The sequence below is a fragment of the Abrus precatorius genome, unplaced genomic scaffold (assembly GCF_003935025.1).
Source record: "Abrus precatorius isolate BTA unplaced genomic scaffold, Abrus_2018 Scaffold11, whole genome shotgun sequence".
In the NCBI taxonomy this organism is placed as follows: domain Eukaryota; kingdom Viridiplantae; phylum Streptophyta; class Magnoliopsida; order Fabales; family Fabaceae; genus Abrus; species Abrus precatorius.
This window is the reverse complement of record NW_020874303.1, coordinates 22741568-22758963: the sequence shown is the minus strand read 5'-3', so window position 1 is coordinate 22758963 and position 17396 is coordinate 22741568. Positions and strand designations below refer to the sequence as shown.

The 17396-nt window shown below is 25.6% G+C and overlaps 3 protein-coding genes across 4 annotated transcripts; 2 read left to right on the top strand and 1 right to left on the bottom strand.

The window, feature by feature from the left end:
• The first annotated feature begins 5488 nt into the window (after positions 1 to 5488).
• On the top strand, positions 5489 to 6037 carry LOC113855846 (agamous-like MADS-box protein AGL29). Its single transcript, XM_027487475.1, has one exon. It carries the CDS (start codon positions 5489 to 5491, stop codon positions 6035 to 6037), a length of 549 nt encoding a protein of 182 aa, XP_027343276.1.
• A 6335-nt stretch (positions 6038 to 12372) lies between these two features.
• Positions 12373 to 13028, top strand: LOC113855845 (agamous-like MADS-box protein AGL29). Its single transcript, XM_027487474.1, has 2 exons — positions 12373 to 12376; positions 12472 to 13028. Exons 1-2 carry the CDS (start codon positions 12373 to 12375, stop codon positions 13026 to 13028), a joined length of 561 nt encoding a protein of 186 aa, XP_027343275.1.
• Positions 13029 to 14703: 1675 nt separating this feature from the next.
• On the bottom strand, positions 14704 to 16639 carry LOC113854978 (E3 ubiquitin-protein ligase AIRP2-like). Of its 2 annotated transcripts, XM_027486361.1 has the most exons (5): positions 16373 to 16639; positions 15833 to 15995; positions 15600 to 15666; positions 15222 to 15462; positions 14704 to 15119 (listed from the first exon to the last, which is right to left on the bottom strand). In XM_027486361.1, the coding sequence occupies exons 1-5, from the start codon at positions 16459 to 16461 to the stop codon at positions 14909 to 14911; spliced, it is 771 nt and encodes a 256-aa protein (XP_027342162.1). In that variant the 5' UTR covers positions 16462 to 16639; the 3' UTR covers positions 14704 to 14908. The 2 variants fall into 2 exon arrangements, with proteins under 2 accessions (XP_027342162.1, XP_027342161.1); XM_027486360.1 differs by having other exon boundaries at positions 14704 to 15462.
• Between the last annotated feature and the right edge of the window lie 757 nt (positions 16640 to 17396).

Below are 17396 nucleotides of genomic sequence, written 5' to 3'. Positions count from 1 at the left end.
CCCGTACCCGCTTTTGGAAATGGGCTTAGCTGATTTTAAATTTTTTGTATTTTCGGAAATGATGAAGGTTGTCCGGAGTAGCCCAATTGAATTATGTTTTATAAAATTTGAATCAAGTTTGACATTTGAATTTAAAATTTTGAATTTATGTATTTATTTAATATAGGTAATTTTTAATATTTAATTTCTTTTTTAAAAAAATTAGTTTGATTTAAATTTTATTTTATAATAAAGTAATTTAAATAGGTTAAAAAATTAACTTTTAAAGAACTTAAATTTATATAAACTAATATGCTTAAGCTTTTTAATGATGAAAATATATGATATTAAAATATAATTAATAATAATAATTCTAAAACAAAATAAAATTATTTTTAAATAAAAGTTTTTTTAGAAATATTTTTAAGTCAGAGATTTTTAAAGATTAATTTTTTTATCATTTAAGTTATTTTATCTACATTATTTATTTTCAATTTAATATTTTAATTTTTATGATTTCCTTTTAACTTTATTTGATATAATAAACATTTTATTATGAATAGTTATAATATTTATTTTAAAAAAAAGTATACATTATATTTTTATTTATTAATTTAATGATGTCCACGTAGTGTCCAAGAAAATTACTAATAATAATTATAAAAGAAAGAGGAGATTTGTTGATTTTATAATTATTGCGCTTGATGAATAAAAATCGGTGTACAGCTTATTAAGAGGGTACTGAAAAATACGAAAAGTTGAAATTTAAGAGATTAGGTAAGTTTGAGAAAGTGAAAATATAAAGAGGATAAAAAACACACAATGAGTAATTCTATTGGGCAGAAAAATTTTTAACCAAAAAGTAATGCTATATGTTGATGTGAGCCAATTTTATTGTTTTCTTGCAAGAGCATTGGTTTTTGAAAACAACAATGGTTTTTTTAGAGTTAAATGAATATTTTTAAAATTATTTAACTTTGCACAAAAAATTAAAAATTTGACTGTTTTCTTAAGAAATATTATAGAATACTATTAATTTTTATGCATAAATAATTTGTAAATCTAAATACAATTGGAGGTAGCTTACTATATTATTTCGTGCATTTTTTTAAAAACAAAATATGTGTTTTTGTGCTTTTGCTAATTTATGAACATTTATTATATTATTTATTGGACAAGATGAAAAAAATGGATAATAACATCTAAACAAGAAGAATGTACAATGTTATGGCACATCATCATTCATCAAGTGGCACAAGCTAACACACTTTAGTTAATAAGTTCACGGAATTATAACAATAATTAGAGTTTAAAGACCAATCCGACAGAAATACAAGTTGGAAGTTCCTTTTGTAAAATGTATAAATATCAAAACAAGTGTATATAATTTTTCTATATTTAATATTATAATTTTTTTATATATAGATAATATTAAATTGTCCCTAAATGATAGTTGATATTCATTAGTATTGTGTTTGTAAACGATTTGCTAATATAATTTTTTAATAAATCAAAATAGGTATTCATTCAATAAAAATTTGACTATTCAGATTGAATTGGCTAAAAAGAAATATTTTATATATTCGTATTTAGTCAATTTGATTAAATTGGTGTTTTTTTTTTAAAAGTTGTTACAAAAGTTATATCATTTTTAAAATATAATAAAAAGATTCATTGAATTTGATTTTAAATAAAATATCATTCTTGAATGATGAAATTATATTGACCCATTAATTAAAAAAAGATTCAAAAAACTTAAAATTAAATAAATTTAATTAGATAGAAAAAAAATCTCACCAAAATCTGAAATAGTGTACTAAGTTGGAAAGAGACAATAAATATATTCTTTCCTATAGACGAAATCATGCTCCTTAGATTTAAGGGGATGTTAAGAATTTGTATCCATTAAAAAAAAACAGAGAAAAGAGAATCTAAAATTAGGATGTGGCTTGCTTCATTCTCAAGAAGTTTAATAATAATTAAATCTCTTAAAAATTGTAAAGCCTTGATTAATATGTGTTTTAATTCAATAATGTATAGGTGAATTCTTCTTCTGTTTTGCTTAGATCAATTTAGGATGGGGTTGAGAGATTTCTACTTAACTAGGCAAATGTTAAAAGGGGCTTATAAAGAAGAACCAAGTCCAAAAATTGTGATAGTTTAGAATGGCCACCGATGCCATTAGAAGAGATTTAGAGCACTTGACACTTGTTTTTCATTCTACAAATGATGAAGTATCCTAATTGACACAATTGTAAGTTTGAGAAATGTTGTATCTTAAAAGTTTATAAATCACTTTTGAAACAATGATTTGCATTTTGAAATATTAAACTGATCAAGTAGTAAAGTATGTTTTAGATTGTTTGAAAACATAAATTGGAGATAATACAAAATTTTCAAGTGATGATTAGCCATGACTAATTTTCAAAGTATAGAGCTAAAAAAAGGGTTTTCACAAAATTACCATAACTCTCACGAGTATGCTAAAAGACAGTTTTGGATGGACATTCTAAAGTTTCATTAGTTTCCTTTAGCCATTAATTCCCAAACTTCTCCTCACCTCATCTGATTTCGTTCTAATAACAAAATCCAATGATTTTATTTTACTTCTATTTCTATTTTATTAATGTTTCTAATTTCATTAACATATTATTGTTTTTTTTATATGGAGAAAAAATTTAAAGAGAAGATAAATGATAAATTATTTTTTTTACAATTTATTGTTAAAAAGAATGTATTAAATAACTTCTATACAACTATAACATAATAGTTAGTAGGTAGATAGAATGGATGCATTTATTATAATGATTTTTTTCTTTTTCTTCTAAGGAGGAAAAAAGTTTTATGCAAGTCTTATCATAATTTTTTTATATTTTTTTCTTTTCGTTTTCTCTCAAACTAAAATGAAGTTTGAAAGAGCTAATAGAAATTGTATTAACAATAGTTTATATTTTTATACATACTTTTAAAATTTATTTTAATATAACTTATTAAAGTAATTTTTTGACTTAATTCAATTAATTTTGATACAAATTTATTAAATAAATATTTAATTAATTATTTTCTTAAATGTCTTTAAAGTTTTGTTTGAATAAGATAATTTTAAAATATTTGAGAGGAACAATTTTGCAGTAAAAATATTATTTTCTCTTATTTGATGTTTTTGTCTTTTAATAGAAGGAAATAAATTAGTGGACGATACTCAAAATAAATTTTATCCCACCAATGCCATAGGTAGCAAGGAGCTGTAGTTTTTTATTGATAAAATAAATTTAAAATGTTATAAAAATATTAAGAAAATATAATATTAAAAATTTAATTTTTATAAAATTAATTTTTTATTATGATTGTAAAAAAAATATTTTATACAGAATTTTTTTTTCATTCATAAAAAGAAGTGGAGGAAACTTTTTATTTTATCCATTCAAACAATACATTTTTTTTATTTTCATTCTTTTTTTTTTACCTTTCAATATATTTTTCTTTATTTCTTTCTATCTTGTTTTATCTTTCATATATCTAAATAAAGCACACAAAAAATATTAGATTTTAAAGATACACAATAAAAAAGTATATATAACAATTTTGTATTGAAAATATAGAATATTACATAATTTAATATATTAATAATATAAAATATTATTATTTTTAATAATTTTTTACTATTTAATAATTTTTATTTAGTCTCATATACATATTAACAAAGTTAAATCTTTAAAAAAAATCAACAAAACCTAATGTTATCCAACTACATTTTGTTTTAAAAAATTAAATTAAAAGTTGAAGGCACCATTTTACAAAATGTAATAAGTTTGAGGCAGATGTATGCACTATTTTTAACGTTCAATATTATATTTATTTTTTTTACTATATAATCTTAAAATAGTTCTTAAATGATAACTAATAGTCATTAATTTTATTTTTTTTAAACTAGTATTTGATAGTATCTTCATTTTTAGTAAATTAAAATAGGTATTATTCAATGAAAATAATAATAAAAAAATCAATCTATTTGGATTGAGTTAGCTTACAATAAAATAGAATAAAATATTTAATTAATTAAAACTAGTCTAACACGATTAAATGTGGTATTATTTTGAAAAATTTTATCAAAAGTGATATAATTTTATATAAATTTCTAAACAATGGTTGAAAAAACTCATGTGAATTTTGTTAATTCAAATTAACCCAGTATAATCAAATTGGTATTCTTTTAAAAAAATTTACTAAAGTGATATCATTATATATATAATTTTTTTCCTAAAAATACTATTAAGAAACTCATAAATTTCGTTGATTCAAATTAACTGAATTTGACCAAATTGGTATGTTCTTTAAAAGAATTTATTAAAATAATATTATTTTATATTGATTTTTAAAATATAATTAAAATATTACTTTTATTTAAAATAAATTTTGAGTGTGTTTCATCAATTTAAAAAAACTTAAAATAAAGAATTTGTATTAGATTGAACAAAAACCATTTCTCACATAAAGTTTATGAATTCATTTTCATGAACTTGGTTTGACGGTATTTGTCTAATCTATTATAACTCTGAAATGAATTGTTAAAACATCTAAAGTTATAACTAAGTAGATGCATATTGTTTTCATAATTAAAATAAACATTTATTCAAAACAAAAAAAAATTATTTTAACTATTTTTAAGAGATTTATTATTATGTTGAATAAAATTAAATTAAGGACCTAGAATTTCTAAAATTAAAATATAAATTATAATTAACTAAAAATAGAAATATTTTTCATTTGAAATGATCTCTAAAATTATTATTATTTAAGATTTAAAAGTCATAAATTGTATATAAAGACAAATACAATATAATTTGCACAAGCTAATTGTTTTAGCCACCAAACTTATTTTCTTATTAATATTAAAATAATTTTTTAATACATTAAATAGTGCACAGTAAAAATCAAGGTATAATAAATTCTGCTGATAATAATAAAATATCACAAAAAATTTAATATATTATTAATATTAAATACTATATTTTTCATAAAATCTTACTATTTAATAATATTTTTAACACAGAGACACTAAAAAAAACTGTTAAAATATTAATTCAAAAACACACTTCCAATGACATTAAAAATTTACACACGAGTTTGTGTTATCTACTCATGCAAGAAAATACTACGTTTGCAACGATTATATCTAATAAAGATCCACTTTATATTTCTGGTTTTTCAATAAATATAATATTCGTCACATATTTAGTATTAATAATAATAAATTAGAAAAAGAAAAATAGGGGGCCAAAAATATTAATTCATTAAATTGGAAGAACAATTAAACACTTTCCATGTCATAAACAGTAAATTCAATATTAGAAACAATGAACCTTCATCTAAGAGTGTATATATAATCAAGATAGGTGTGGGAGTAGCCAAAAGAACATCATCGTTCTGAATTGCCCTAATTTTTTTTTATCTCTTATTTTGCTTTTTTTTTAGCAATTAGCAACAAGCGCGTGCAGGGGAAGCAATCATGGGGCGTCGAAAAATCGAGATTGCGATGGTGCAGGATGCGAACACAAGACAAGTCACGTTCTCGAAGCGTCGAACGGGTTTGTTCAAGAAAGCGAACGAGCTATCAATCCTGTGCGGCGCAGAAGTTGCTATTGTTGTGTTCTCTCCCGGGAACAAACCTTACTCGTTTGGGCACCCGGGAGTTGATGCTGTTGCGGCCCAGTATCTTCAAATTGAGCCCAAATCTAATGAGGCCCAAACCAAGGCCTCTTCTAAAAGGGCTAAAAATAAAAATAATATGGAGAAGTTGAATCGAGAACTTGCCCATTGGAAAGAGCAATTGCATGAGGAAGAAAAGATGGGGGATTTGCATGATGTGGCTATCAATCAAGCCATGGGAACCCAACGCTTTGAACTTCAACAGCGCTTTGCTTCACTTCAACGGCTACGATCGAGTGTGAGGGGTCGTATCGATGAGATTGAAGCAGCCGAATCTTTGATACAATTATCGGAGAAACCGGCGAAGAAAGCAAAAAATCGTGTCCTTAGAAAGAGAGAAAAAAATTGATATGGTTTACCATACCTCATCCCTAAAAATAATGAATAAAGTTTTTTTTTTAATTTTAGGTTTATTTAAATGTCATGTTAGATTCTGATCAATCTCAATTAAATTTGGTGATTTTTTTTTTACCTTTCTCCGACAGTAATAAGAAATATTATATATGATAAAAAATACTCTTATTTCAAGTATTTTGGTTATTTTCACTTTTGGCGTTTTAATTATTGTATGGATTATTTATTTTATAAAAATAATTTATTGATTAATTTAGTCATTAGTGCATGTATTGATCCAAGTAATTTTTTTCCAGTCTATTGTGTTTTATTTCTTTTAACTGAAAATGAAGGAGGAGAATAAGAGTGGATGATAAATAGGTCAATAAAAAGTATTTTTTTTAACTTGAGTCTAAGAGCATATATTAAAAACTATATATAGTAATTTTTTATTGGAAATAAAAAATATAATAAAATTTGATGCATTAATAGTATCAAATAATATATTTTTTTAAATTACTATTTATTATTATTTTTATTATGTATTTTTTTTTTAGGAGAAGCAATTTTGAATTTCTTTGATGTGATTAGGTGAAGAAGATGTAAGCAAAGGCCTTGAATCTTGATGTGCAATTTCAGTGCAATATATGTGCAACATAGGAAAATGGCTAGAAGGAAGGTTTCTTAAATACATTTTAACTTGTGCATGGAAATATATAGAAGTAGCATATGAGACCTAGCAATACGTTTTCCATTGTTAGGAGACACAATTTTGTATTTCTTTTGATGTGATTAGGTGAGGAAGATATAATGAAAGGCTTTGATATCCGATTTTATTATGAGTGCAATATATGTGCAACAAGGGAAAAAGGGGTAAAAAGAAGGCTATACCCAAGACATCTTACCATATGCATGAAAAAATCATTAAATAGTCATGTTACATGCTAAAAATTAAAAATTAAAATAATAATCTAATGACAGGATGTTAAAAAAATGTCTTATGTTGATATATAATGTCTACTACTTTGTTTGGATCTAGTGTTTTGGTAAAGGTTGAAAAAAATTAAAAGAAGTGATTAATCAAATACAGCATGTTTTTTAGGCAATTGGATAGTTTCCTAAATGAAATTAGGAAAAAAATGGGTAGGTTTTACAAAAGAAATTTCTCACAATCTATAAGGCTTTGTTTTCTTTTTTTGAATAAACAGAGATCGAATGAAGTTCATTCAAGTTGAAAAAAAAAAAAAAAACCCACAGTCACTTAACCTTTAGCATATTAGGATTGATGAAACTTATTTTTAATTAGTGAATAAACAGAGATTTTTTAGCTGGATAAAAGTTAAAAGTTGACTTTTATTTTTCTTAAAAAAAAATAAAAAATTTGAAAAAAAATTACAAAATGAATAAATAGAAAGAAAAAACTTAATATTCTTTCTTCCGTAGTAGAGTTTCTAGAGCTTCATGATTTTCCCCCTATTGGAGCATGTGATAGATGAGACACAGAGATAACAAATTTGACTAACTATTGTCATGTTTTTTTTTTTTAAATATTACTAATGCTTTTAACTTCTATTTAATATCATATAATAAAAATTTAAAAAATAATAAATAATAATTTTATTAAAGTTAAATTATTTCACATTCTTTATACATTAAATTTTATATTTTAATTATATATAAACTTTTTATTATTCTTTATATGCGTTCAAAATATATTAATTATATATTTTTAATTTTAATATTAAGAAAATAACAATAATTTTAAAATATTAAAAATTTAATATTAAATGCATCTAAATTATGACCGTCTTAATTATGGCTGGTTTTCTGGAGAAGGCAAAGGAGCTACAACTGAAAATCTTTGTAATTCCATGGATGAGTGTTTCTATTCAGCACCTATTAAGTAAGCACCAACCACAACTTGTTGAACCTCTTTATGATCTTATTCACCTTATTTTTGTCAAGAAACCTCTTAAACATATGGGGAGTTATTTAATAATTTATAGACAACATGGGAAAATAAATAAGCCTTGGTCTAGCACTTTGGCCAATTTTATAAATTGTTTTAAAAAATTACAATTAAAAATATTACCCTTAATAAATTATGGATAACCATGGAGTCATATTATTATTTAAAGACCATCTTAACTCTGTGCTTTAAATTTATATATTATTATGAATTTAATTATTTATTATATTATCATCAAACATTTTTTTTAAATAAAATATTAAAGCATGTTTGATTACATTTTAAAAAATAATTTTTTATTTTTTAAAAAATAAATATAATATAAAATTGTATTATATTTTAAAAAAATATTTGTTTTTCAAGTTTTTTAAAGTTATTTTTGGTAAATTCAAAATAAAAAACGGTTAGAAAGGCGTAACTAGCTAAATAAATATGCTTAAATAAGTATGTTTAGTTTAGTAAAATATTGATGCTGGAAGTTGCTAGTATATAATAAAAACAGGGTACATTGAAACCACTTGCATATCACTAAAATTTCATATATATAAACCAATTTCCAGATGTATTTGTTGAGTGATTTGTGTATCTATACCAAATTCATATGCTTAGATTTGAAATCTTTGCTTCAACATTGTATATGCAGGTAGATATTTTTTAAAGTAACCTTTTATTTCACAACTATATCTATTCATAATACTTTCAAAATTAAGATGAATTTTCGATGAATTATGATTTTTTTTGTTAATTTTTTAGTTATAAAGCTAATTCCATTATTTCAAACAAAAATAGACACTTTAATGTAACTAGCAAGAATAATATTTTTATCTAAACAAATAAAGAAATAAATAACTTACTGCCAACTAATATTTGTAATATATGTAAAACCTCGTATTAATTACATTTAAAATTAATGACACTGAAAATTTTATATATTATTAAATTATTTCACTAGAAATATTATTAGGCATTTTTTATTTTTTAAATTATTTCACTGAAAATTTAATTTATTTTTTTATTTAATTGGCTTAGTTATACTTTTAGTTCTTTTATATATATATATATATATATATATATATATATATATATATATATATGATTTTGATACTTTCAATTTTAATTGTCTATACTTAGTTTATTTAATTTTTTGAATATTTAATTAAATTTTTTATTCCAAAATTATAATTTTTATTATATTATATATATTTTATTTATTATTATTTAATGTTACATATTATTTAATATCACATCTTCATTATATTTTTATTAATTATTAAATAAAATTTTAAAGTAAAAGATATAATTTGAGTATTTAAAAAATTAAATAAACTAAATATGAATAATTAAAAGTAAAAAAAATCAAAATTGCACATAAAGTATAAGAATAAAAATGTAATTAAGGTTATTTAATTTTATTAACGTCTTTGTTTCATCTTTATATATATATATATATATATATATATATATATATATCTAACCTTTTAAATTATTTCATCATTTAATATTCTATATTTCTTTTAATAATTAAATTAATGCAAAACAAAAGTTTATTTCTTTATGTAAATTTAATATTTTTATAAAATGTATAATTAAACATAAATAAAAAGTGTTTAATATTATAATAATTAATAATAAAATATAAACATATTAAATATATTATAAATATGTACATTAGATACTAAATCTAATTAACATTTTATATTTAATTATTTTAAATCTGTATTATATACCGATCGTTATACGTATTTTAATGTTAACCTGATTCAAATATTTAATTATTTTTTTTATGATTAAATCAATAAAAGTATTATGTGTACATCTTATTTTTATATACTGATCGTTGTACGTATAAGTTAAGCCATGAGAAATTATTCTTATACTGAATTCACCTTTGTTCTTATTCTCCTTCTTCCCTTTTTAAGGTTAGATGCTGGCAGTGCTTGGCATCTTAAGGTAGGTTTGTTTTGTTTTGTTGGATCTTTAACTCTGTTTATTAGCAAGTAAGTAAATAAATAAATAAATAAATAAAAATATTAATAAGTATGTGTATAAATTATTTTAAGAAAAATACAAAATTATTTTATCTTTATTTTAATGTAAGTTTTTGTTTTTAAACTTTTTTTATTTTATAAGTTTTATTTTTGTTTAAGAAATTTTGTTGGTTATAATGACGTTAAATTTTCCTAGAATCACACCACAAATTTAAATTTTCTTTTAAAAACTATTAAAATTGACTGAAATGTTTCTCAAAAAACTAGGCTATAATCTAACATATAAAAATTTGCCTGATTTCAACTATTAAAATGATAGATTGCAGTATGAACATTAAGAATCATTTTTATAAAATTTTTTAATTTTAAATACTTTCTTTTACTCTAATCATTTAATTATTCTACTTGTTTTGTTTGCCTTTAAATATGAAATTTTTATATTTTGATAACAAACTTTTAAACTTTCTTTTCTTCATTGTTAACTCGTAACATGCCAAAAAATTGTTATATATAAGTAATTAGATGGGTTAAGATAGCCCAATTCATAAGTTTATAAAAAGTTGTAGTTTTTAGTGATATTTTAAGGAGATATATTCACTACCATTGTAACAAAGGATTAACTTGATATATAAGTGAAAAAATAGACAGAAAACAAAATTGGAAATAATTAATATTTAAAATGAAAATATAAAATGCTGAATTTAAACGCTCGAGATAAAAGAAGAAGAAGATGAGTGTGTGTACCAAACAAATACGAAAACTGAGTGTAGGGGATAAATAAAATGGATACAGTGTTGATGATGAATGCTCTTAACCCTAATGCAGAGTTGATGATGAGAAGTCACAACTACAAGATGTTCATCCTGTTTGGGAGTCATGCACCCTTATGTTGCATGGACACTATCGAGTAGGATACGATAAATATAAAAACATGATTTTTTTTTTAAAGTATAGTAAAATATATTAAATAAACTAAATTTTTTTATAGTGATTTTTTTAACATCGCTGTATTATTATTAATTTTAATTTTTTGAAAAATATATTATTAAAAATAAATTTCAATAAAATAATATATTCAAACTATAATATCATTTTTATTATTTAATGAAAAAAATTGTATATTAAGAGATTTAAAGGTGACTTGGAAAGGCAATTTACGGCAAATGGAGCTCTCAACTTTGCAAATATTACGGAATATTGTATTTTTCTGGACTTGTGGAGATGAATTTACTTGGTATGAAGCTAGGGAGAGGTGGTGGTTGCAAGGGGAAGAAGCTGAATTAAGGCCTTAGATTTGTAGCATATGGATAACGAGATTCCTTGAAGTTGTCGTTGAAGTCCTCACTAGACATCATTAATTTCATCACCATCACCATCCCTTGTTGATGTCTGTGGAAAAGACCATGGTCCCACCCCTTCCACTTCTCTAACTGCATGGATTCATCAGTCAGATATGAGTCAGTGATGCAAAATGGTTGGAGGCTATGAGTGATGGGTGTTGGAATTAATTAATGATGCCTCATGTCTCATATGCAGTGTAGATGTAAAATTTAGGAGCAAGTCCCCATTGATGTCAAAATCACTTGTTGAAATACATGTACTCTTCTTCCAGTATGTTCCAAATGATGTTTTAGAGAATAACACCTATTTTTAAATTTATTATTTATTATTAATATATATTTAAAATATAAAATTTGTTTTCTCCTTTTCATAAGTGATTTTGTATCATAGGTGAAAGAAATTGTGTGAACAAAATATAAGATGTTATCAAACATTTTACAATATCCAAAAATGTTACCTGCACACCAATGGCCCCTCTTTGGAACTGTTTCTGCACCAACAGCATTTTCATTACAAGTGAGTACCCATAGATCCTCAGAATTAACCCTCCTCAAGCTACCTAGGCAAAAAGGACAGGACTCTGACCGTGTGTTCCTGAAGAATAACATAAGGGTGTTACATACGATAAACCAATTTTATTTTGAACATATATTAATAGTAAGGGTTACTAAATGTGCACTGCATCAATAATATGATATTTTAAATACCACTTGCGATAGCATTTGATACACATGACACTACATCAATTAGGCAAAGCCATTTTGTTGCATGTCTCTAAGCATACCCCACACTCATCTTCTTTTTCCAAATCAACCTTGATTAGCTTCCCATCTCCTTCATCATCATCTTGACATAACTTGAACCATCTATGCTAAAGTGACCTTTCTTACAAATATCCTACTTCTCTAAATTTAAAAAAAAGGAAAAATTCAAAGCATTTAATATTAATTCATTAAATTGGAAGAATAATTACATACTTTCCATATCACAAATCATAAATTCAATATTAAAAACAATTAACCTTCGTTCGAGAGTGCATATGAAAAACACGGCATGGGTGTGGGGTAGAAAAAAAAAAAACCCAAATTTCCAATAACTCCACTTTTTTCAATCTCTTGTTTTCTTATTTAAAATTTTCTTTTCGTTATTTAGCAATTGGCAGCAAGAAGCAGGTGCAAGAGATGGGTCGTAGAAAGATTGAGATTGCGAAGATAAAAGACACAAACACAAGACAAGTCACCTTCTCAAAGCGTCGAACCGGTTTGTTCAAGAAAGGTAATGAGATATCGATCTTGTGTGGCGTAGACATTGCTATTGTTGTGTTCTCCCCTGGGAATAAGCCTTACTCCTTTGGGCACCCTGGGGTTGATGCTGTTGCGGCCCAGTATCTTCAAATAGAGCCCAGATCCAATGAGGCCCAAAGTGGGGCCCACAATAACATGGAGAAGCTGAATCAAGAACTTGCTTATTGGAAGGAGCAATTGCATATGGTTGAAAAGAAGGGGGCATCGCATTTTGAGGCCATAAATCAAGTTTTGGGGACCCAACACTTTGAGCTTCAACAAAGAATTGATTCACTTCAATGGCTTAGATCAAGTGTGAGGGATAGTATTGGTGACATCGAGGCAGCGGAATCTTTGATTCTCTTAGCACAAAAGCCAGTGAGAGGAGTGAAAAACCGTGTCCCTAAAAAGAAAGGAAAAAATTGATGCCCTGTTGAATGTAATTATTTGCAAACTTTGCATTAATTGCCTGTTGCCTATTTTTTTTTCTAAAGTTTCAGACTTGTATAGAAACCTTATTAGATTCTGATTAAACTCAATTGAATTGGGTGGAGAACTTTTATTTTAGCTTGTTTTGATAAAAATGAGAAATACAGTATATGATAAATAATAGTCTTGTTTGAAATAATTTTGTTGTTTGCATTTTAAAATTTGTGGACAATTGTTTTGATTAATGATGTTTTATTGTAAGAATTGGCAATATATCAGTCATTAACGGATTTTTTAGAAAATTATTTATTTTATAAAAACAATTTATTGATCAATTAGTCATTAATACATGTATCAATCCAAGTAAAAATGTTTTCATGGGTTATGTTTGTTCGTTTTAGTTGAAAATGAGGGAAATGTATAAGGGTGGATGAAAAACAAGCTGTAGAAAAATAGGTCCATTGCCTATTTTGTCTTCATGTGAGGGAAAAGAGAAGTATAATACGATACGAGACCTATCAAGACATTTTCCTTTTTTCGGAGATGCAATTTTTGTATTTCTTTTATGTGTTTGGGTGAAGATGTAATAAGATGAGCCTTGGTTCTATATGTCCAATTTCATTATGAAAAAAAAAAAAAAAACATGAATTTTAGTCATTTGAATACTTTGTGAATGAAATTAGAAAAAAAAAAGAGAGGATATATCTGACGAAAGAAATTTGACTCTTCTTCCACTAAGGTTTTGTTTGTTTTTCTGATGCACACGTCCCAAACTGGAGTTTATAAGTACTTATTTAAAATTTTACTCAAATATCAGAATAATAAAATAAACTTGTAACGCACCATTCGGCTATAACGCCAATTTAGAGAAATAGTTTATGTTGAAGCCATAAAATTAGGGAGCAAGTTCCTATAGATGTCAATATCAATTGGTAAAATAGATGCAGCCCTTCGTCCTTACATGAAAGTAATTAAAAAGGGTTAAGTAAAAGGAATACAAATAATAGGTGATTGTGTATCCTTAAAAAAAAGGGGGTAGGTGAAAGAAATTGAAAATGATTGGGATGTGTTTGAACAAATGTAAGTCTAGATTCATTGTCAATTTTTACTCTCCAAAGAAGCCAAATTAGGTCACAACTGGTGATGATGTCAAACACTTGACTGTATTAAAAAAGGAAAAGTCGTGAATCAGTCCACACATTTTTTGGGGTACATTAACCACACAAATTAAAATTGTCCTTGAATCTGTGCATCTTAGATATACCCCGCATATCATACCATGTCATATAATTTACTTCAACAATTATGCATATTCGTTATCATTATTTACAATCTTGCATATTATATCATTTCCAAAAATGTTACTTGCACACCAAACGGTCCACATAATTTACATAAATGAATAATGATTCTTTAACCAAATATATAAATGGATTAAGTTATTTGTCTGCCAATCAATGTGTACCCCTTGATAACTAATAATTTGGTTATCTTTAACCGGTACATTTTGACATAAACCTTTTGGTCTAAAAATAACAACTGTTTCCCATTAACTCACATTGTCAGTATCATTCTTTTTCAACAAGTAACGTACATGTAGACTTAATAGAATAGCGGATCATTATATATATAATTAACTTCTTAGAAAACTTGGTTACTGCAACTCATACAACAAGTTATATATAAGTTAACATTAATATCGGAGATATATCAGAAGCCAAGAGTGTTATCCTCGGCTAGAATTCCATAAATTTATCTTAGCAGAGCTGTGTTTTACATGAACATGATCAGAGATATTTCTTACCAGACTCTATTGACATTTGCAGTCCGGATTTCCCTATCTGTACATTTTTTTCCTCCTTATTTAGTTTAAAAAATCAAATAAGGTATTCATAATACATTAAGAAAAGTGCATCTGGGAGATCTTTAGGTAGGCTATTGATATAAAGGTTGAAACGCAACAAGTCCTCCTTGGAAACTGTTTCTGCATCAACAACATCTTCATTACAAGTGAGCACCCATAGATCCTCAGAATTAACTCTCCTCAAGCTACCACGGCAAAAAGGACAAGACTCTGACCGTGTGTTCCTGCAGAACAACATAAGGGTGTTACATATGATGAAACCAATTTGATTTTGAACATATAATAGTAAGGTAGTAATGTGTAATGCATATGTAATGTAAATATACCACTTGCGGTAGCATTTGATACACATGGCATGACAGCAATTAGGCAAAACCATTTTGGTGCATGGCTCCAAGCATATCCCACATTCATCTTCCCTTTCCAAATCAACATTGACTAGTTTTCCATCTCCTTCAATCATCTTCTTGCCATAACTTGAACCATCTATGCTAGAGTGCCCCTTCTTACAAACGTCCAACTTCTCCACACTACCATGAAGCTTCTGGAGAGATGGCAGTATAACAGCTGAAGTCCAATTTTTATCCACAAAAAAAGTGAGCATTAATTAAAATTAAAGGCAGCCACAAAAATGTTCACTTTTTATGTGGGTTGTGAAATAACTAAAATAAAAGGTGCTTTTTCAGAGTCAAAGACTCACGCACCATAAAAGTCCCGGATGGTTGCTTTCCTTCCATGAGAAGTAATGTTCGATCTACCATCATTGGGTACCTTTAGTAACAACAACAATAACAACAAAGGAAAAACAAGGGTCAATTACAAGTACTGGGAAATCATACCAAAACAGAAAAAAGAATTGGACAAAACCATTTGTGTTGTGAATTCATCAACATATTATTACAAGAATTATAAATATCCATGCCAGGAACTGACTCACCTTGTATATAAGTATGTGAAAGAGGTCAAGATATCTATGTAGAAAGCATGCACAAGAACAATCCATCCACTGTAGCAACAACAGAAAGAGAGGAGCCAAGTGGTTGTAAACCAATTTCATTTGGAGAAGAGCCCCACCCTTGGCTCTGGGAATTGCAGCAGCCCTAGAGAGCACAGACCCAGTATTGAAATTCAGAGAGGCAAACCACAAAATCAAGTAATTAAAAAAAAAAAAGTAATTATAGTCCAAAACAAAGAATTTCACAATCAATTCAATCACCAAAATCCAGTTTGAGCCTTAATGAAAAAAGCATAAAATTTCCCACTTCATCTGCCACTAGAAAACATTTAAAGATGATAAATCAGAATCAGTAACAGACATGTACTTGTCAAGTGATGATTGATGACTACCCATTTCAAGTCAAACCTGATTCTCTACAAAGAACCCTTTTTTAATCTCATTTTCAAATTTCATAAACCAAAAAAGTAAACATAAAAAGAAGAAAAGATGATAAAAAAGAAGAAGAAGTAAGAAACTGACAAAGCATTAGCATGGTGAATATCAGCCTCGAGCAGTTTGAGAGAATCATGGTAAGGTAAACGGGAAAACTGGTATGGCATGACTTCCATGTTTGTGGGGTGTTGATGGATTTCAAGGTTGAGAAGGCTTAATCATAATCGAATAGTAACAGATGAGGATGAGAAAAATAAAGGAAATTAAAGGGTTCGGTTTGGTTTTGGATTGAGGGCAGGAAGAATGAAGTGGTAGGAAACAGAATTGTGTTGTGTTGTGTTGATTATGTGGAAATTGGAATGCTGAGTCATATCATATGAGATGATGCAACCCACACCTGACCCCTCATCAAATACATAAAATATTAATATTTACTGTGCTCACGCAATTATATGTGGGGAAGGAATCAAATGGCATCCTAATGTATTAAACTCCATAATTTCTCTGTATGATACTAAGTTATTTTATTAAGGTTATTATATGACCCTATTTTAAATTTAATTATCTTATATATATTTTTTCAAATTTCTAATTTTATATGTTTAAAGAATTTTAATAAATTGTTACATGATTTTTTTTTTACTTTTTTATTTTTGAAATATTTATTTTAATTGATTTTTGTTTATTTCATTGTTAATTTATTTCATGTATATATTTTTTGAATTTTTTATGCTTCTAATCCTTTGAAATTTTGTTACTTGTTTGGAAATTTTATTATTTTTTAATCTATTACATATAATTTTTTAATTCATAAACTTTTTATGTTATAAAAAAATATAATTTAGTGGAAGCAATAAATTAAAGTATTTTTAAGATATATATATATATATATATATATATATGACAATTTTAATAAATGAAATTTTACACGCATAAATTATAATTAAGAATGTTAACATAAATGTTTATAATTTATGCTATGCTTCACATGTTCATCACCCTTATACAAATATTAATATGTGTAAATTTTATGTTTGTTTTTATTAATTTTTGTAACGTACATTAAAATAAATGCAATATCGCTATAGTTTTTAAACTAAATTAATACATT

Coding starts and splice junctions, on each gene's coding strand:
- LOC113855846 (XM_027487475.1), top strand. CDS start 5,489: ATGGGGCGTCGAAAAATCGAGATTGCGATGGTGCAGGATGCGAACACA.
- LOC113854978 (XM_027486360.1), bottom strand. CDS start 16,461: ATGGAAGTCATGCCATACCAGTTTTCCCGTTTACCTTACCATGATTCT. Junction 15,667..15,832: donor TTCACATACTTATATACAAG/GTGAGTCAGTTC, acceptor TTGTTACTAAAG/GTACCCAATGATGGTAGATC. Junction 15,463..15,599: donor AACCATCCGGGACTTTTATG/GTGCGTGAGTCT, acceptor ATTGGACTTCAG/CTGTTATACTGCCATCTCTC.